The sequence below is a fragment of the Aptenodytes forsteri genome, unplaced genomic scaffold, assembly GCF_000699145.1.
Source record: "Aptenodytes forsteri isolate BGI_AS27 unplaced genomic scaffold, ASM69914v1 Scaffold679, whole genome shotgun sequence".
In the NCBI taxonomy this organism is placed as follows: domain Eukaryota; kingdom Metazoa; phylum Chordata; class Aves; order Sphenisciformes; family Spheniscidae; genus Aptenodytes; species Aptenodytes forsteri.
Window position 1 is genome coordinate 2,211,820 of NW_008795924.1, and position 20,419 is coordinate 2,232,238.

General features: G+C 40.4%; 1 protein-coding gene across 1 annotated transcript in view; it reads left to right on the plus strand.

Annotated features, from left to right (window-relative positions):
* Window positions 1-525: 525 nt before the first annotated feature.
* The window catches only part of UBXN7 (UBX domain protein 7), a 24,461-nt gene continuing 4,567 nt past the window's right edge, over window positions 526-20,419 (plus strand). The window contains exons 1-10 of the mRNA XM_009285013.1: window positions 526-531; window positions 2,339-2,505; window positions 4,507-4,574; window positions 7,577-7,642; window positions 9,633-9,745; window positions 15,950-16,096; window positions 16,488-16,578; window positions 17,707-17,834; window positions 18,257-18,650; window positions 19,403-19,482. Coding sequence (XP_009283288.1) covers window positions 526-531; window positions 2,339-2,505; window positions 4,507-4,574; window positions 7,577-7,642; window positions 9,633-9,745; window positions 15,950-16,096; window positions 16,488-16,578; window positions 17,707-17,834; window positions 18,257-18,650; window positions 19,403-19,482 — 1,260 coding nt within the window. The remainder of the gene's footprint in view (window positions 532-2,338; window positions 2,506-4,506; window positions 4,575-7,576; window positions 7,643-9,632; window positions 9,746-15,949; window positions 16,097-16,487; window positions 16,579-17,706; window positions 17,835-18,256; window positions 18,651-19,402; window positions 19,483-20,419) is intronic.

Below are 20,419 nucleotides of genomic sequence, written 5' to 3' on the forward strand. Positions count from 1 at the left end.
GGAGGCGCTTCTCGGTTGTCCCCGGTCGGCCGAGCTTCTCGTGCCCTCCCTCCCCGCGGTTCGGTCCGGTCCGGCCCGGGAACCGCGTCTTGCTCCTGCAAATAAAGCTCACGGCCGGGAGGGAGACTGGAGCTGAACCCTGAGTCCGCATTTAAAAAAACCCATAAGTATCTTAAAGTACGGTCGACTTACTGAGAATTTAGTTTGCTAACGAAAATAGTAAGTCGCTTTTAAATTGAAGTTTACAGCAGGTGATAATTCCTGCTTTAGCTCGTGTACTTGGAGCACTTGACCCACTTCGCGTTTAATCTGCTTCACTATAGTTCCACCTTGCTTACAGCATTGCATATCAAATACTGAAGGAGTGCTTAATAAAACATCTTTGGCTTTTTAGTTGATATAAGTGAAACTGCTTTTAATTTGGTAATTCTAACCAGCTCAATTTCAGGTTGTGTCCCTGTACTTAAGCTTGGATGCACTCAAATCCTGAACAGGGATGTTGACGGTGTTTAGTACACTGTGAACATGCCGGTAGGGTACACTGGGAAATTATTGATCACTCAGCTGTCCTTAAAGAAGCCTTTTAGAATAAACCCTCCAAATAAAAAGAACCTGCAGCAAATAGGTTTTCATTATCGTATGTGCCCGTGTGTGCCTTGTGTTTTCTTTTCAGTAGTGCCTGAGATACTTCCTAAAAAATGAACCAGAATAGGCCGAGTCATGCTAGTTTGCTCTTCCTGACAGCTTTTTGTGCTTATACAGATGGTTTATGTTAAATGTAACAGCACCTCTATTATGCTTTCACAAAGGAAAAAAAACCTGCTGGGCTTCACACATCCACTATTAAAGTAGAGTTTTGAGGTTTTGTTTTTCCATTTTAACAGAATTTAAGGTTATATCTAAAAGCGTGTTGTCATGGAGCTTGTCTTGCCAATACTGGCATGATTTGACAGGTGCTCAGAAGCACACACCCTCAGTGGTTTGTGTTAGCAACTTTCAGCTTTGAGTTGTAAGTGTACAAAATCACTCCTGTCACTCCTGAGCTGAAAATACCAAAGAGCAGTTTGTTTGAAGAATGCGAACTTGATGCTCTCACATAATTTTTTGAGATGTCACTAGTTTTTATTTTGCACTTTCTTCACCTCGATTAAGGTCTTAAAATACAGCTGACTGCCATCTGAGTATGCTTGTGAAGACAGGTTGTTTTTTTGGGAAACCAGTTCCCTCAGACAGTTTGGCTTTCTCCCTGATTTAATGTAGTGGTACAGATCACTTAGGACTGAATGAACTCAACAGTTTCAAAGTGTACTCTCTCTTACTAGTCTGTTCAAACTAGAGCTTCTTGAGTCTTCCCCAGAAAATCTGAGAAACGTCCAAATGCGTTTCGTCCAAACTGATGTTATCTGTGATTCTGATGCTGGGGAAAGTGTTTTCTTCATTTTGATGACTTGCAGTGAACCTAGTAAGAATTACTACAGATCCAAAAGCTACTCTCAAACTGGTTCAGCTGCATTTTGCCACTCTTCCTCTCTACCAGCCTTCCCATATGAAAATAAACTCTTTGGCTGTCCACCACCTATAGAGACAGATGCTGTAGTAAGTAGACATTTAAAGGGTTAGGTGCAGGAGAGCTTCCACTGATGAGGGTGCTTCTGTTGATGGTATGGTTTTTGAGGAGAAGCTGGGAGGTCGAGGCTGACCCTTGGAGGAAAGAGTTACAAGTGATGCTAAGAACTACTGTTGCATCCCGAGCAGCAAGAGTAAGACTGGATTTAGGAGAGATTTTAATAAATGTTAGTCATTATACAAATAACTGTGTAGACAAGTACTACTTTCTCCCTCTTGGCTTTTTTTTTCCCCTCTTATGTGAACTGAGCTTCTGCTGGTTTGTTTTTGCCTTTGAGTGCAATCAGTAAAACAGGATATCTTTTCTTCCATCTCTAAATATCTGTTATAAGTGGGTAAAAAAACTCTAGCCAGCTGATTTAGTATTCTCCCTGTTAAAATGTTAAATCAAGTTTTCAATTTTTGTGTATGCCTACTATGGCTACCAGGAAAAGGTCTGACCTCTAGGAAAAAAGAAAAACCATGCTAAAACCCCTCAGATGGCTTCCACTAAGTTTTCTCTTGATGGAAGGTAGAAGTCTGTCTGTCCTGTATGCGGGCATTCCCTTCCGCTGTGAGATACGTATGTTTGTCTCATTTCATAGTTGTACTTCAGAGATAAATGGCAACTGATGAACTGTTCTTTCTAATTATTAATGCTTTGAGAGAGAAAGCTTGCTGGTTAGCTGTTCCTAGCATTTCCAATCAAAATGCTTTCCGAAGAATGCTTTAGTTTTTCTTTGGTATTACAGGTGCCAGTGAAAGCGTGGGAAAGCATATGCTTGAAGCATGCAACAACAATCTGGAGATGGCTGTCACCATGTTTCTGGATGGTGGAGGCATAGCAGAGGAGCCTAGCACCAGTTCTGCAGGGGTGTCTGCTGTTCGACCGCACACTGAGTATGTACCTGATGAACATGTCTGTATAAATGAGTAGTCTGTCTGAAGAATTTAATAGTGTAAGGCAGAACAAATAAGACAATTGTCACTTCTAACCTGCTGTGAACTCAATGTAATACATGCTTCTTTGATGATCTTGTTAAATTGATTGCTCCAATATTGTTCTGGGTAAATAAGTTCTTATTACTTAAGTTGGTATGTAGACCAACATAAGTTAGTCTCTCTTGCATGTACTTCAGAAGTTTTCTGTAGGTTGTACATACCCTTTTTTGCAAACAGAGCTCAAGACATTAAAGTGGGGATCCAGTAGTAAGAGATTCTTTTAAATTGCTCCAGCAATCTTGCTTTACGTTAATTTGGCAGTTAGAGAGTTCTGTTGTTTTGGTTCTTATAAATGTAGTGGCCTTAGTCCCATTTGTAAGGGTTTTATTGTGTTAAGTGTAACCAGATTTGGCACTGGAAAGGCTAGATTGTGTACACTAGTATGCAGAAGAACAAGCAACTACAAAATCTGCATCAGTGTCTTACACATCAGATGCCAATAAAAGAGAGTTGTTCCACTCGAGCATCGCAGAGTCTCTTTCAGTGCTGCCTGTTAATGTGTCTGCTTGGGATAAATGGAATATTTTGAGTGGAAGCTAACTGGTATAAGTCATGTTCATTAAATGTTCTAAATTAAACCTAGCCATGCTTTTGTCTTTATGAAAGTCTTCAGGAAAAAGACAACTAACTTTTAAAGAAAATTCTTGCCACTCATACTTCTGAAGCACATGTATAAATTTAAACAACTGTTCTAGTACTAACCTTTATAGTTGATATCAAGTGCCTTCCTGCTTGAACCTTTGACAGGTAATGAAGTTAAAACTCTGTATCTATAGGTGTTAGAGTTCTTATTTCTAGACAACTTCTGGCACATCAGTGACTTAAGATTCAAGTTTTTACTGGAATACTTTCTTTTTTATACTTGACACCCTCCAGGTGCTGGTCAGCTTAGTGTTACTTCTAGGAAGAGAGAACAATAAATATGCAAATGCAAAATGGAGAATAACTAGCTTCACAACAGCAATCAAAGATGTGGAGGTTAATAGCAAGGTTAGTGCATCTTGCTGACATTATGAGTTACTTTTTGAAAACTGCATGGCCAAGAGCCACAAACTGCACACTTTACAAATTCAAAGAGTCTGAGGGAAGAGGGCACTTCAGGAGTAGTTCATAGGCAGGATATAGCAATGGATTTCCTTGGGTGAGCCCATGCCCTCCTTCACGTAGACCTATGGGCCAGGTGACACCACTGAGTAAGTGATACTGTGTCAGAGTCCTTGTGATTTCCTTTCTTCTCCTAGTCATAATTTCAGATTATCTAGCAGTCTCTGCAAGCGTAACTAAGCTGTTGATGTGTCAGGGAGCCCAGCTATGTAAGCAAAGAATTGCTTCAGAAATGGGGGGAAATGGCCATTTTGACCATCTTGTTTTCCTTCCTCTGGAAAAGAGAGGGCTGTGAGTTTCAAGTGGAAGCAAAAAGTCTTTCAACAGAAGAAAGGTTGTAATAAGGAAGATAACCTTTTTTTTCCCTCTGTGTAGATAATCAGGGGAGGAGGGTGGCAAGTGGATTAATTAGCAGCCTTTGATAAGTTTTAAGAAACTTTTCCAAATTTTAAGACAGTTATTAAAGAAGAAAAATGTTTGAATAGTAGATTGACAAACCCTGGGATCAAGTCACACAGGGATCTGTGTAATCTTCTACCAAGACTTAGAAAGGTCATCCATGCCAGATCTTAATGCAGAGTGTACTAAGACCTGCTTCAGTGCCATGAGTGGGAATGGATGGTCTCTTGAGGTCCCTTTTGACCCCAAATCTCTTGATTCTGTGCAACGGTACAGCAGCATCCTTAGCTGGTTCAAGTTGCAGGAGCCTTTGGAGCACAATGGGATGTGGTTTATGTAGTACTTGGAATGTTATCATCTCTCTGATTTTTTTTTTTTTTCCTTCCTCTTTGGTAGGGATGAAGTACGAGCTCCAATTCCTCAAAAACAGGAAATTTTAGTAGAGCCTGAGCCCTTGTTTGGAGGTAGGCTTGTGTTCTTATTTTGCTTTTTTGTTTTCTTTACTTTGAGATGAGCTAAGCGACAAAAGAAAAACAGAACTTGCTGAATATGAAGAAAGCATTGTATGTATTTTTATTCTTTTTTTTTCCTGCTGCAACTCTACTGCCATGTAACATGATTGCATACGTGGAAATACACCAGTGTTATTGAAAACCTCGCACATTAGAGATGCTATGTTCCCAGTGGTACTAATTTGCTAACTCCAGTTTCATGAGACTTTGTGAGGCAACAGCCAATTAGCTATGATAAGTATACATCTGTGTTCTGGGGGTTCAGAACCGTGTGATACTGCTGTGAAAGTGTTCAAGGTGGTGGGATAAAAGCTTGAGCTTTGACTGACGAGTGAAAATGAAGAGGACAAATGCATGCTTCTCAGGGAGATGATAGATCAGAAAGGGCTGAACTGTATGGTTACTCATCATTTTCTCCATTTCTCATTTAGGAATTTAATTTGCTCTTTAAGCCACACCATGCAGCTAGTTTTCTAGTTTGTTTTCTGAAGCTGTTATCACTTTTGCTTTTGAAACATTTTTTTGCTCTAAGGAAACAAGTGATGGAAGTGCTGTTTTCTTTTGGGTGCTTTTCTAAAACACTGTTTAGTACTCACGTAATACACTAACATTCTGAATCTCAAAACCTCAATCTCAAACCTCAGCTGTTGTGGTTCTTTTACAGCGGCACAGGGGTGGAACTTCTGTAGCAGGACTGGTTTACCTGGTGCATTATCCTCTCCTTCTGTATAGTGTCCATGTCTGTATGGAGATCTAGGGCTCCCTCTTTTTACGCTTACTTCCTCTAGCCTTGTGAGGCTCTGTCCTTCTCATGTTGACCAGGCTATTTCTAGCTGTCTGTATGGCTTTTGCCATGTCAAGTGAATTGAGTGTCTTCCCCTTTTTATTGAGGAAGAGCATGCAAGTGCTCATCTTTAAAGTGGTCTCATACCCATAGGAAATGCACTTTTCTGTTGTTTAGTTCCTGTGCTAGAAAGGAGGAGGAGGCCAAGCTCCAGGTTTACTCTGGAACTGGTTTTCTGTTGATCCTGTTTTTCAACATCAGAGAGGTCTTTAGCCAGGATGCACAAGCTGAGAGGTGATTCCAGAGGAAGATGTCCTGCTGAGCGCTTTCTGAAGACACTGCACCAGCTTGTTCCTCTTGCTTTCTCTGTGGCCCAACAGAGTTTTTGACAATGTCTGTAGACTCCTATGGGTTCAAGAATTGAAGAAGTGCAAGCGTAAGATCTGCTGACCCTAGTGCTTGGTCCTGTTCTACCCACCTGTCACACACTCAGACGCGCTGTCACTGACTGCCCTCCTGAGGCGATCTGTGGATCAGCAATACCCTCCTGGCACTGTCTGGTCCACCAGTGCTCATATGCTCACTAATGCCACTTCTGTTTAACACGAACCAGCCTGACAAGCTAGCTGAAACCAGAGCGATACTTCATTTGGCCTTTTCAGCTCTAACCTCAGAGCAGGGGATGTGCCGGTTTCTGTTTTTAACAGTGTCATATTGAGGTGGTTGTATGAGCTTAGGTTTTCTTCCAGTTGAAGAGATGCCCCTGTCTATTTGTACTCTGCCAGATACATGGGTCCCATCTTGCAGTACAAAGGACATCAGAAAAACATCTACCTGGACTGCTGTGAACATCTTTACCAGCGCTGCCAGGCTGTAGCTAAGCCTGGCAAGGGAAATGCTGCTTTTGCTGAAGTGGTCCTTCAGTTGCTATTCTTAGCTGCAGTTTAAGTTGCTCTGAAGTTGGCTTGAATGGGTTGTGCTTATGCCTAAGCATTCAGAGGTGAAAGAGATGTTACTTACTGGAGTTAGAGAGGCATTATTCACAAGCATGTCTTCATTAAGGCTTACTTTCTTTTTCCATGATATTCTGTACGGGATACACTGATTCTTTTCTTCTTACTCTGTATGAGAAAAATGCAAGGAACAAGAACTGTGTACCATTCTTTATGCCCTTGGTGTGTCACACGGTGAAAGATGAAAGATGCTGCATGCACTATGAGTGCAAAATCGGAAGGGTCTCTAAAATCAGATTTTGGAGGTACTTGTTTTGTGACATGTGCGGAGGTCGTGCTTTCTCACCGTGAATGATTTTTCTTATTACAGGTTTCTGGTGGGTATATGTTGTATTTATATTTCTCTGTTTAATTTGTTTATTATTTATCATGTCTTGTAACAATTAGGCTTTGAAAGTTCTATCTTAAAATTGTTCTGCTTTCAATTAATAGTAATGCAGATAAATAGTTGGAATAAGTCTTGGCAGGCAATTTTGGTTTGTATCCCAAGTACAGTGGTTGTGCTGTACCATAGGACTTCAGTGGTACTTTTAGGTACTATTCCAATTATCTGCCTGGGCTGCCGTCTCTGTCAGCTGCAAATAATCTATTCTGAAGGTTTCCTTACAGATAGTGATACTGGATCCAATGGAAGAGTGTGGCTGTTGCCAGTCCAGCCAAGAAGTTGGGACGGGATCTGGAGAAGGGATTAGCAAAGAACAGAAATGCATTGTGGAAAAAACAAATATGGTTCCTCAAAAATAAAATATTCTCCCATGGGGTTTAATCCTTTGAAGTTTTTCATCTACTTGAAGGCCTTTTGTAAAAATCTTGACTGGAATTGTGCTATGTTGATGCTGTGACAGCACTTCCACTACATACTGATGGGCCTCAGTGAGCCCATCAGAAAGGGCTAATTTTAAACTTCTGTGTATTGTTGATACATGTTTTGTTTCTCGGGTAAGGTTTGCTGGAGGGAGGATGTGTTAGGAAATGGGTCTTACAAACTACCTGTTTCCATCCTCCCATCCTCCTCCAGCCCTTCCTAATGACCTTACTCCCACATCATTCATGCTTTGGGTTCCTATTCTGTTTTCCCACACGTGTGATGGAAAGTACTAATATGTAATTCTTTTGATAGTATACTTTTGAAATAATTCTTGAATTTCTTTTTTAAGCTCCTAAAAGACGCAGACCTGCGCGCTCAATATTTGATGGCTTTCGGGATTTTCAAACAGAAACCAGTAAGTGTCTACAGATCAGTAAGCTGGAGGTTCTATTCTTTTTTTAATGCAAGTAAGATTGAAAAATAGTTTCCATTGTAGGCTATGACAGCTTTCAGTCATTGAATGGTTTTAAATTGCCTACTTTATAGCAAAAGTTTGGTTTTTTTAATAACATTATTAGGCTGTTCATTGTTGTAGTGTCAGTACTGTTTGCTAATATGTGTCTTCCACATTTGTGGTGCAGTTAAGGTTGTTAGTTTGTTCTGGGATGGCTGAAGGGAGAGTGCTGAGTAATGGGTATATGAAACAGGTAGTGAGGATGCTGGTCCAAACACTTGCCCGTGTGACATAAATAAAACCTGCAGACTATATTCTATCTGCTTTGGTATGGCAAATATTTTCTTGATAACTCTCAAAAAAACACCTTTTTCTGCTCTAGGGGGAATTGGAAAGGGGGAAGAATCTAATACCCATGTAGAAATTAAGTTCATCCACTGGATTTTTCTTGGCTAGCCAGTGGTCGTGCTGGCACTTGAATTAATTTGAGTAGCCCTGAGACTTCTTCCTTGGCCACACACAAGGTTCTCATGAATTTAATTGCTGTTCGCCACTGTCTATCTGTTCATATGCAGAATCTCTAAATGACAAAGCATTGGCTGTTATTTAAGCCATTAAGTTTTATAGGATAGGATTCTTTGACAGCAGAACACCAGGTATTTCACAGCTGAGTTAGAGCTGTTGTGCAGTTGTTATTGCTAATGTTGCTGGAGTGTTCAAGATGTTTAACTGTGGACCAGGTTCCCATGTAGTTAGGTGCTGTTGGCTGCTCAGCTGAAAAAAAGTATTCATAATCATTTCCTTTCCCCTGACAGGTTTGATCAGGGTTTTCCAATAATAATGAACTTGTCAAGCACTGAAGTCACTGGCAGCTGAGTAAATGAAAATACACCATTTATAGTAGCATCATACCCTTACATTTTTTCTCATCATCTCCACTCTGTTGTAAGAAATTTAGAGATGCACATATGTAAAACCATTGTGAGGGTTTATGATGAAACTTTATCATGCTTTTTGGTAAAACTTAATAGATGAATATCACTGTCTGGCTATCTCTGAAAAAGCGGCCCTGGCCATGAAAGTCCAGATTATTTCCTGACTCCTAGGCCTGCTCCACAGGGATGCTTTTTTCCCTGTGGGGATCCAGTGTCTGCTCAAAAATGGTTTGTACACTATGGCCCATTGACAGCTCCTTTCACTACTGGAAAGTTTTTGGTCATGGGATAGTTATTGCCCATTTCAGCTGACTTGGGTCCATAAAATATATTGTATTGTTGCATTTTTAGGTGAGCAAGTGCTGTGATTTACCTTTATTGTGTATGGTCATGTGTATGTAGGAAATAAGTTCTGTATTATTTTGAATGGAATTGATACCACTAAAAGAAACATGCTCAAAGTGTGGTACTTGGGGATAAACAAGTCTGAAAACCCATTCACCTGAAAGAGACAGCGGTATCCTGAGCCGATTGTGGGAAGAGTAGATATTTAATGTAAACATCCAAAGATATTTCTCTGTGTAAACTAAGTCTGTTGTGTTTTTTTTTTTTTTTCTGTGGAATTGCCTTACGGTCAAGAAATAGAAACAGTGGAATAGAAATACTCCAAGTAGAAGTTATGATGCTACAATCTAGCTCAGTTTCCCCTTTTAGAAGCATCACTGGGGACAAGTCATGGCTTTTTCTTGCTCGTTTGTTTTCAAATACTGGCATGTGACCCCCTCTGCTGATACTCACATTATTAAGATGTTTTTTAAAAGTGAAATAAAAGCCCAGTGCTTGAGAAAGCTGAGGCAAGCGGGGTTCTTACCTTATATAGCAGCTAATCTTGTTCAGTGTGGTCTAACCTTGTGACTCTAGTGCCAAAGTTTTGTGTATGAGTGTATAGCCAATAATAAATCCATCTTGTGAGTATTTTGTCTAATTCAGCTTCCTTTCCTCTTGGGGCTGTGCAGTTCGACAGGAACAGGAGCTACGAAATGGAGGAGCAGTAGATAAGAAACTCACTACTCTAGCAGACCTCTTCAGGCCTCCCATTGATCTGATGCACAAAGGCAGCTTTGAAACGGTAAGTTTTGGAATTTTGGTGCAATTCCTTATGTGATGACTGTGTACAGTGTGGAAGCCTCGTGTTAGGCTGCTGGCATGTATGGATCCATTTGTCGGATGATCAGAAAGTTACAAAGGACCATATAGTGATAAATATTTGATGGACTGCATATGGAAATGTTGATGACTTACTGAAGGACTTAAGTAATGATGATAGACCAGATTGTTTATGTTTCAGTGTCAGTGTGGCAAATCACACTTGATGAAAGACTTTAGTGCACAAGAAGGCTGGTCAAAATGGAAAAATTGCATCCCTTGAAGTATCTCTGTATAGCACGATACAGAAAAAGCTGAAGTAAGATTGCTTTTGATAGGTGAGCAAGTACTTTGCAAGGGGCTATATAGTTTGCAGTATGGCCCTGCTAAGAAGCTCAGGCGGAGTTATAGGTTAAGTGGTTTCTGATACCTGAGCTAGTAGAAGTATTTGAGTGTGGCTTTGTCATGAAGGCACGATGTTACCTTCAGTAGAGGTCTTGCTCTTGTATAAAATCACAGCGGTTCTCTTTTGCATCTGGTAGTGGTGGAAAAAGTATCCAAGAGATTGTCTGCCTGAGAAGGGGACTGTTAGCTTCAAATAATTTCAGGTGTCACCTTTCCTGTCTGTGTAGGCATGTGTGGGTCTAGTCATAAGTTGTTATGATATGAATCAGTGACTTAACTAATGATTAGAGAATATGCAAATTGGTATATATTTTTATTTTTTTGAGTCCATAATTTCTAGATATTCTTCAGAAGTTGCAGTTACTACTGAACTTCTACCTGGTCATCTTTAAGTAGCTGAGATTGATTATTATGTGATGGTTTCATGAGAATGCAAACTAACGATCAAATGGTGCAATACAGATGCTGCTAACAGTGCTGGAGATCTGACTCCATGAGCTGAATAGAAATATTATTTACATTCTTTTCACATTTCCCTCTACTGCTGTGCACAAATACTAGAGCACTGCTGGAGAATTTTTGGAGAAATGCTGTGTGCCTTTATTGGGTCTCCAGCTGTCATCCTGTTGGCCTCATCTCTCTTTTTATGCTTCCCAAATCACCAGGGATCAGTTGGCTCGTCACTAATTCCTGTGTTCTGACAGTGCTCTCCATATGTTTAATCTAACAAAATTCCAGGTTAACACTATGTCCTTTCAAGGACACTGATGGAGAATAGCTGTCTGCCTCAGCAAGTAATTTCGTGCAATGGAAGCAGACGAGTGGACTGAAGTAGTTGGTGCTGAGGTATCCCTGCCTTGTGATATGTGGTTCAGGGTTTGTTTCAAACAAGGTTGTGTCAGGTCCTCCAACTGATGATACCTACTGGGTCTGTGGTTCAGAGATGTTTGTGAGCCAAGCGAATGTGTGGTTAAAGGCAACAGTAAAGGGAATTCACATGAAAACAGCCAGTTGTGCTCCAGACTGGAACATACACAGTCAGCGAGTGCCCTCTGACCTCTGCTGTGGAATTTGAGATGTGTGCTAGTCTTTCCTCCTGTCTTGCTGAAAACATATCAAGACTTGAGCAACGTTGATTGTGGCATCCGCCACAGTCAAAAGTAGTTTCAGAGGGTGAAATAACTGATTGATAGATTTGATTGTCCTAAAGTGTCTGCATTCTTATTCAGTCTTGTAAATAAAAAAAGGGGTGGAGAGGGGTTTGTATATACACACCTTGTTCTGTTCTTTGCAGTAACTCAAATCTAAAGACATGTACACTTTCTGGTGTTGGTATTCACCTTTTTGTGTTCTTGTACAGTTCCTTGTCCCATGGGATACCCTTCATTTCAAACTGATGCTCCTCAACCTCATTGCAATAAAAACCTTCAGCTTCTCAATTTGTTGACCATTACCCCTTCCATTTTACCTTTTATGACTGTAGACTGCTGTTCTGCTTCAGCCTGGGACAATGTCAGCCTCCTGTGAATCCAGTGACCAGAGTCTCTCAAAATTCATGTCTAGCAAGCTGCTGTTAGCTTCTCCCTTCTCTGTACTCTTAGACAAACATATATAAACTATATAATAAACCAGAGACCTGTATCACATTCCAAAGTACTAAAGACTAAATACTGTCATTTTGATGCTCTTGTAGTTTAGTGTTAATCTAAGTGGGGTTTTCTTATTATTACTGTTGTGTGGTATATTCTAACCTCTGGAGGGGTGTGCAAGAACATTCTGCCAGTGTTGTGCCATGTACATTTGTCATAGAATCATTTAGAATTTATAACTTTATTCAGGCTTAGCAAGAGTGGTGGCATCTGGTCTTACTAAGGTTTTCATGTATCTTTGTTGCTCATCTTTTGTTGCTCCTCTTTGGGTACTCTTAAGGTTGATTTTGATAGTAAGTAGATTTAGTTATCTCTGGTTTTCCCCGAGAAATCTCATTTTTCTTCAATTACAAAGAAACTTTGTTATCAGTAAGGTGCAGTAAGTTGCCATTTCATTTTAACTCAGTAATACTAGCTTTTAAGAGTAGGTGAAAATTAACTTCATTGAAGAGAAATTTTCAAGTGTTGAATGGCATTGATTTTTTTTTTTTAACTTGTGATCTGTGAAAAAGCGGTGTGCTTCACATACAGAACAACTTATGATCACTATACTTGTAAAGTTAAGTGCGTGATTAGCTAAATTACACCATAAAAATGTGGTGAAAAAGATTTGATACAGAAAATCTGTAAAAGACTTTCTTTTAATCCTGCAGGCTTTTTGAACATGAGCCACTAGATGTTAGTTACCTAGTGACTGGTAGAATGGGGCTATATAAACCAGAGGCAAACAACGGATGGGCCAGCGAGATACTGACCTGAATTGCCTTTTTTTTTCTACTAGAAAATTTCAGAGAAACTTTCAGAGCTTAAATACACATTGTCACTAAAAAGTCTGTATTTGAGTAGTGTTGCGTGATTACACGATTAAGCTGTTGTCAGTTAAGATTGCACAAAGGATTTGTAACTGTCGTTTCCTGACTGTAATATTGAGCTTTAATGTGTATTAAGCTTCAGAGTTATGTCCTTAATGTAGAGTCTTCTAGGAATAAATCATTAGAGTATAATAAATAAATAAATTGCACACCAAACATGCTTTGTAAAGAACAGCATGGTTTTGTTCTAATCTCAAAGACTGCTTTCAAGAATTGCAGGTGTTCATCTCTTCATGCATATGATGTGAGATAATTTGTGGGGCGTATACACCAAATTGACTTAGTTTACATTTCTTGTTTAGGGAGGAGATAGTTCTGGTGTGTGCAATTCTGTGCTTAACACTCATTAGGATTTTAGTACTTCTGTGAAGTGACCGTATGTAATGTTGCAGAGTTTCAAGTCTGTCTATATGAAGTTTCCTCATTTTACAAGTTAAACCTTTTCTAGCTGCTCCCTGCTTTACAGCTGATACTGAATTTTTTTCTTTGTAGGTAGCAAGCAGCAATAGTTTGGAAGCTAATCTAGTCATTGCACTCAAATGGTGCAATTGTCTTTGCATAAGGTGCTTCTAGACTGGCTGTTTGCATAAGCATAGCCTGCAGATGCACCTTTGGCACAGCAATGGCTGGTTGATGAAAGGATGTATGCCCTCGCCCAGACAAGAAGAGTAAGTGTAGCAGATAGGATATTTCTTGTTAGATAATCTTGTGCTCTGACTTTGTCACCTGTATCATCCAAACTGAATCATGCTTAATTAGCAGATGTCCAGAAGGTCTCAAGATGCTGGCTCCACTTCCTTGTTTCTCTCTGCTGACTTAAAGGAGCAGTGCATTTCAACAAAGCTGAGAAAGGAAGAACCACCACAACATTTATAAACCATACATGGTTCAGAAAAGTCAGATGAGAGGAAAACATGTTATTGTTCGTAGTGCAAGAGCTAGAGGTTATCCAGTGAGATCCAGTACTGGGTGTAAAACAAGACTTCTTTCACATATTGTCTAACCAGATTGCTGGTTTGTTGCTATAAGTTGTCATAGTGATGAAAAATGTGAATGAGTAGAACAGGTAAAGGTAAACTTAGGACAAATTGGTTTTGTTTTGGTTTGGTTTTTGCGTCTGGCTGGTTGTATCTGAGATCCATTGCCTCTGTCTTTGAAAGTTCATACTCTGCTGATTGCTGAAATCCTGAACAGAGATGTTTGCAAAGAGTGGTGGTTCTGTACTTACCCTATCTGTGTGCTATTTAAGTGCCTGGCGCTGGCCTTTATACCTAGAAGGAGGAGGAGAAATGGGGGGCAGCTGATGTTGGAAACAGTGGATCTAAAGCCATCAGACATAGCTTTTGGAATATGCAAGCCAGTTCTTAAGCCTTCCCTTGTTCTTTTGTCACTTACCAAAATGACCCACCAATATAATCTCCAAACCCACAGTGTTTCTTCCCCCCACCCTTTTCTCCTTCCACCCACCGCCACCCCCTCAGAAAAACCCCAGTAGCTGTGTAAGAGCAGAGGTGTGTGTGTGTGAGATGGTAGCAATTTAACTGTGTCCTTTTAAATGTTAAATGTGAAGCCTGTTGGTTTTAGAAGGAAGTTAAAAGTAGTTTCAAAAGCTATACCTGCTCTACAGGTGAAAACTCATCTTTGCAAATGTTCTGTGTGGAATTTCCTACTTGCATCCTTTCTAGGACCTTAGCTGGACAGAGGAGAGGTAGAGCCAGGTTTTCACTAATATTGAAAAATATGCAAAGTAAGTGTAGAAGAGCAACATGCACTTTCCAGCTTTCTAGTTGTATATTTTTGAGTTTGTTCTTTTAATCCAATATGGATTACATTAGAACACAGGACTAAGGCAATCCAATTGACTCAAATAACATAAAGATTTTTGTTCCCTTTAAACTTGGGCAGTACCTCTAGGCCTCGTCTTAAACTGATTTCCTAGAATTAGTTCTCAAAATCCACAGTTAGCTCAAACCAAGTCTTTTAAATAAAAGCGTAATGACTATACTTAAGATCCTTACCAGTTACTTAGGTGTCACCTGCCCCACTTTTCTCTCTCCTGGTGACCAAGCACTGGATTCTGACATGGTAATATTAGTGGTAAGTAGTTAGCGTGAGGTCCCTTGCGAGAATAGGAGGACTGTTCCATGCTTCTACATTCATTTTTTTCCTTTGAGTAAAATAAAAATCGGCTCTGCAGGTCACTTGGCCATTCAGATTAATTTTGTAGACTGAGATTCTTCACTTCGTGAAGCTAAGTGTGTGGGGTTCATGTGTCTGTCTATCACACATTGGATAGGCAGACTATTCGAAAGTGCACTGGCTAAAATTAATTTTAGAAGTAAAAACTTTGGTTTGGGGAACAAAATATTGCCCAAAACAGCAAAATCTTGCATAACATCCTAATTCCTTGAATTTGCTGTTAAGTGCATTACCAGCAGGATGGTGAACACACTTATAAATCCTTTTTTCTTTTTTAAAAGGAAAGGGAGTTCATATGCTAGTTCCAGTCTTTCCAGGTGGTAAGAGCATTCCTGCTGTTGATATAGCCCTCTTTTTTTCAACAGGTATGACAGTTCAGCGATCAGAATTACATTCTTGATCAAACTCCTACCATTAACTTGCAACCAAGCAATCAGACAATGCCTGCTTTGTGACTCAAACCAGTAAGATTTCTTCCTGCGCCTTCCTGTCTTCCTCCCCACTTGCAGTCTGGATAACCGAGCATCAAAAAAGGATGCCTAGTTCGGCAGTTGCACAGTAATAGAGTAACTCAAAACTTGGAGAGAAAAAACAAAACACGGAGAGAGGGGGTCCTGTTGAATTAATGCAAGTCCTCTGTCAATTATGCAACCTACTTAAATAGAAGATGATCCACAGGTTTATCTTTAGAATGAGCAGGTCTTTCCTTTGTTGTCAGATCAGTGTGATTGACTACACTCTTTCCCGAACAAATACTTTATTCAGTGTCCCTGTGTCCCCCCCCCAAGTTGCTGTCCCCACTCTGTGCTTGGCTTGTTGAAATCCAGCAGCTCTGTTCATCGATGTGATTCTGTAATTCAACCAGTCTCATTTAAAGCAGATCTTTCAGCCCTGCCTTCTGTTTTGTGGATGCCTTTTCACTAGCACTGTCCATCTTTCTCACTGTGAAGGGGTTTTGGTGAAAAAATCTGACAGTGTTAGAAGCCATCACTGATCATTGCTGGCATTGGTTATGTCTGGCTCTTCAGTTTTAGCTAATGAAGCTTTTCTCTCTACTTACAGGCCAAGGAGTGTGGTCAGATGCAGAACAAATGGCTCATGATAAACATTCAGAATGTGCAAGATTTTGCCTGTCAGTGTCTCAACCGCGATGTCTGGAGCAATGAGGCTGTGAAGAACATAATCCGGGAACATTTCATTTTTTGGCAGGTGAGAAATTTAATGGGGCCGTGTGGGTAACTTGGTGTCCTGGTAGATGGGGCAGTGAAAAAAACAGACTTCTTCAAATAAAATGGCATTGCTGCAGTTCTCTTGGTGAACTTGCAGAAAAGGTGCAGTAGTTCATGGAGATGTAGTTTATGGATGTAGATGTAGTTCATGGATATGCATTTGAATGCATAAACTTGCCTTTCACTTGTGCATTCAAGATGTTACCACGTGGAGTGTTAGAGGCGTACTTTCAGCTTGGCAGAGTTACTGAGAACTCTATGTACCATTTGTAGCGTATACTGTAAAATAGAGAAAAACTACATTTTCAAGGTACAGTTTGTTTGTGTTCCCTTTCCACCCAGTAATTTGCTTCCAATGTGGTATTTTGTAGGTATACCATGACAGTGAGGAAGGACAGAGGTACATACAGTTTTATAAATTAGCAGACTTCCCTTATGTCTCCATCCTGGATCCCAGGACAGGTAAGAGAAATGATAGTTGGTTACCTGCAGTTTATATATCCCGTGAGAAGGACTGACAGTTGTAGGCTAGAATACCATCTTTTGCAGTATGTGTTACATTCAGCTGAAGAATCTCAGTTACATTGTTTTGCTCTCTGAGAGACCTTGTTGTCCCTGAAGAAGTGAAGCGGTATGTTTTGGAGGAACTAAGGGAATAAAACTCCCAAGGCTTGCTGGAATTTTGTGTATTTGGTTATCGTACTTGGTATAGCTTAGCGAGTACTTTGCTTAGAAAGTGAAAATAGTACCACCTGGTGGTAAAACTCTGAAATTAATTTTTTTTAAGTGTCCTTTTAAAAACTGCTTGAAATCATGTGATGAATAAACTACAATATTTATAAGCATTACATGAATCTGCTTCCTGCTCCTTGCACAGTAGCTTTGTGAGGCTCAGCGATGACTTATTAAATTGCATCTTAATTTTGAAATACCATTTTGGCTTTAGTTTTGGTTTCTTTTTTTACCTGAACAATCAAACTTCTACCTCCCCTTCCAGCTCTTTTGAAATTGTAACTTTTTCTTCTGTATCCCAACACCCTTTCTTCTTTTATCATCATATAATGCAACTATATTAATGGTCTGGTCTCCTGCTTCTCAGGACTGAAGTAATAGTGTCTGTAATCAGAGCTGAGATTTCTTGATATTTGACTTAAACCACCCAAAACCTTTTTTTTTTTTTTTTAATGTTGAAACTGAAGTTAGGATACTCTTCTTAGCACTTTACTGTGCTGTTTGCCAAGGTGTAGAATCAAAGCAGGCAAGAATGTAGAAGTGCTTCTTCATAAACTTAGTGGTTTGGCTTTTTTCATTTTGAAGCTTAATTCACCATTCTGTGCACACGTTCCCACAGATAAAAAGAAAAGAACGGAAATAAACAGGGTCTGTATTTATGTCTGTCCATGAGTGAAACCTTTTCAAGGGAGTGGAAGGAGGAAGCTTCATAATTATCAGATGGTAGCCTGTAGGAAGCTGCAGTTCCACAAATATGGACTCTTGAAGAGTGCATGCATGGCAGTGAATTGGTGTGTTTGACTGCTAAGCTGCCATCTTTTGCTGAAATTATGTTTCATGACACCTTTTGTTCCCTAGGCCAGAAACTAGTGGAGTGGCACCAGCTAGATGTGTCTTCTTTCTTGGACCAAGTGACTGGGTTCCTGAGTGAGCATGGACAGCTGGATGGCCATTCTACCAGCCCTCCCCAAAAATGCTCTCGTTCAGTAAGTATGAGGCCCTCTAGGAGGACTGGAGAAACCTGAAGGAGCATGCTAGTCTGTCTTCATCTAGCTGTACTGATTTCCCATTCAGTAGTATAAACAGACTTAATGAGTTAGTGCAAGAGCATGCAAAAATATGGTGTACCAGGCAGTGCCTTCTCCCATGATAACTACTTTTGTTCTGCAGTTTGTGCTTTTAGTGTTTGTTTTGGATCTAGCAGTCACAGAATTGTGCATGTGTGGAAGGAACATATATTACTCCATGCGAAACTCCAAGGAGAAGTCATTAAATAGTCATAGCATGACTAGCTTTCCATGCTGTTTTGTTTTAGTAGCTTCTCTTTGGAAGACTGATGTCCTCTTGATTTTCAGTACATATTTAAAAGTGATTTTTATGTATTTGTGTTTATGTCTGTATTCAACAGGAGAGTCTCATTGATGCCAGTGAGGACAGCCAATTGGAAGCTGCTATCAGAGCCTCATTACAGGAGACGCATTTTGATTCCTCGCAGACCAAGCAGGAGAGTCGGTCAGATGAGGAGTCCGAGTCGGAGCTTTTTTCTGGAAGTGAAGAGTTTATTTCGGTTTGCGGGTCTGAGGAGGAGGAGGAATCGGAGAATCCTGCCAAGTTGAGGAAGTCTCCACACAAGGACTTGGGGTATAAAAAAGAGGAGAGCCGGAGGCCTCAGCCTGAGCCCCCTGCAAGGACTGAGCCTGGGACTACGTCAAATCACAGAATACTGCCCTGTATTGATGCAGGGATACTGGAGGAGTCAACTGACAAGCCTGAAAGTACGTTTCAGGGCCTAGATGTGAATGGTAAGTTGTCACTTTTTTTTTTTATAGTGACCTGTGTTTTGTTTTTTTTTTTTTCCTGAAAATCTTAATAAGCTGACAAGAATGGTTTTATCCCTTGTTTTGAAAAGCTAATCTTTTCTTCTGTCCTGTCCCTCCTTGACACCAGACGTTTGAGCAATTCACCTTGCCAGCAGCACCACTTTGGCATAGCGATGTCACAAACTGCAGAGTTGTGTTAGTCACTGAGCTCAAGTTTCTTAGTTTGAGACCTTGTCCACAAATAAAGTATGCATTAGTGTAATGCAGGTGCATATGACAGGGCTTCTACCAGTATGGTAGGGAGAAGCAGAATAACATTAGCCCCACCTTGTGCTCCGTTAGCTTGGCTGCCTTGAGTCTGGGCTGAGTTTTAGTATTGCAACTTTGGCTAATACAAACGATTCCCCAGAGTCTCTGTTCCTCGCTGCAGTGCCTGAGCTGGGGTGCAGCAGAGTGGGGTGGTCTCAAAGGCAGGGGTAGCACAGTGTGCTTTGCTGTGGGAACGCTGACCGTTTTCAGTCACTACTATTAACTCTTGAAAGAGTCCCGAGTTTGATGTGTATATTTTAAACACATGTGGTAGAAATATATCTTCATAGACTGGAACCTTGTATTTGTCTCCAGTCCGTAACCCTGCTATGCTGTGCAGTAAAGCGTGCCACCTAAAATCTACAGAAGAGCTCAATTCAGCTGCCTTGTTGTTTGTTAACTTGTAGTAACTTCCTTTATGCTAGGACCAAAGGCACAGCTGATGCTAAGGTATCCAGATGGAAAGAGGGAACAAATTTCACTGCCTGAACAAGCTAAACTTCTGGTGAGTAGAGTTAATCAGAATCCTTGTTTGAGTACAGCAGAGTTGAAACTGGAGAACTTCTTTTCCTGTGGTGGCACTATTGACATTGGATCCAGTGAAAGTGGTATATCCAGGGAATGTTTGCATTGTCATTCTGTTGTGTTTCTTCCGCGTCATTCCTCTCTTCCGATCAACAGACTCTGCTGGCTCTGTATGTTTCCATTGCTGCTTGGGTTGCATGTACACTCCAGTGTCTTCCTTAGTCCCAAAACTGCTAGTTTCCTTTCTAAAATGACTCTAAATGGCTTTTGCGTTAATCATTAAATTACTGTAAAATACTCTCAGCTCACTCATTTTTGTGTTGGTTTTTTTTTTCCCCCTAAATGGAAAAGTTCAGTCGTGCCCGTGGTCAGATAATGGTAAAATCAAAGGCAAAACTCTTCATTCTTTTTCTCCATCTCTTTCACTGTACTTCCACACTCCCTTCTGGATGTGGATGACAGAACAGGCTTTGGAGGAAGTTCTCCCAAAACAAATTTGTTACAATATTATTTAATTACTGTGCTTCAGGTGTGTGTCTCAGCTATGCTTTGGGCTTGTTTACCTTGGAGAAGTCGATGTGGATGGCGTTTCCATCAAAATTTTGCAGGTGCTTATCTGGAAGCAGTGTGTGAAGAGGACACTATATTCCTATTAGCCATGAGTTTTCATGACACAGTGGCCAGTTAAGCTCATTTTAATGTAATCAACCTAAAAGCTCTGTATTGAAGTCTTAGGGAGGCAAAAGCACACCTCTCCAAAAGGATCTCATGCAGATTTAGAAGAAAAGTGTCACATCTCTTACAGAAAATGAGACTATAACCAAGTCTGCAGCACTCTGGAAACATACAGTGTCTCAAGCTCATATTCTCATCCTTAACTGTTTTGCTTGAAAATACAAGGGGGGGGGGGGGGGGGG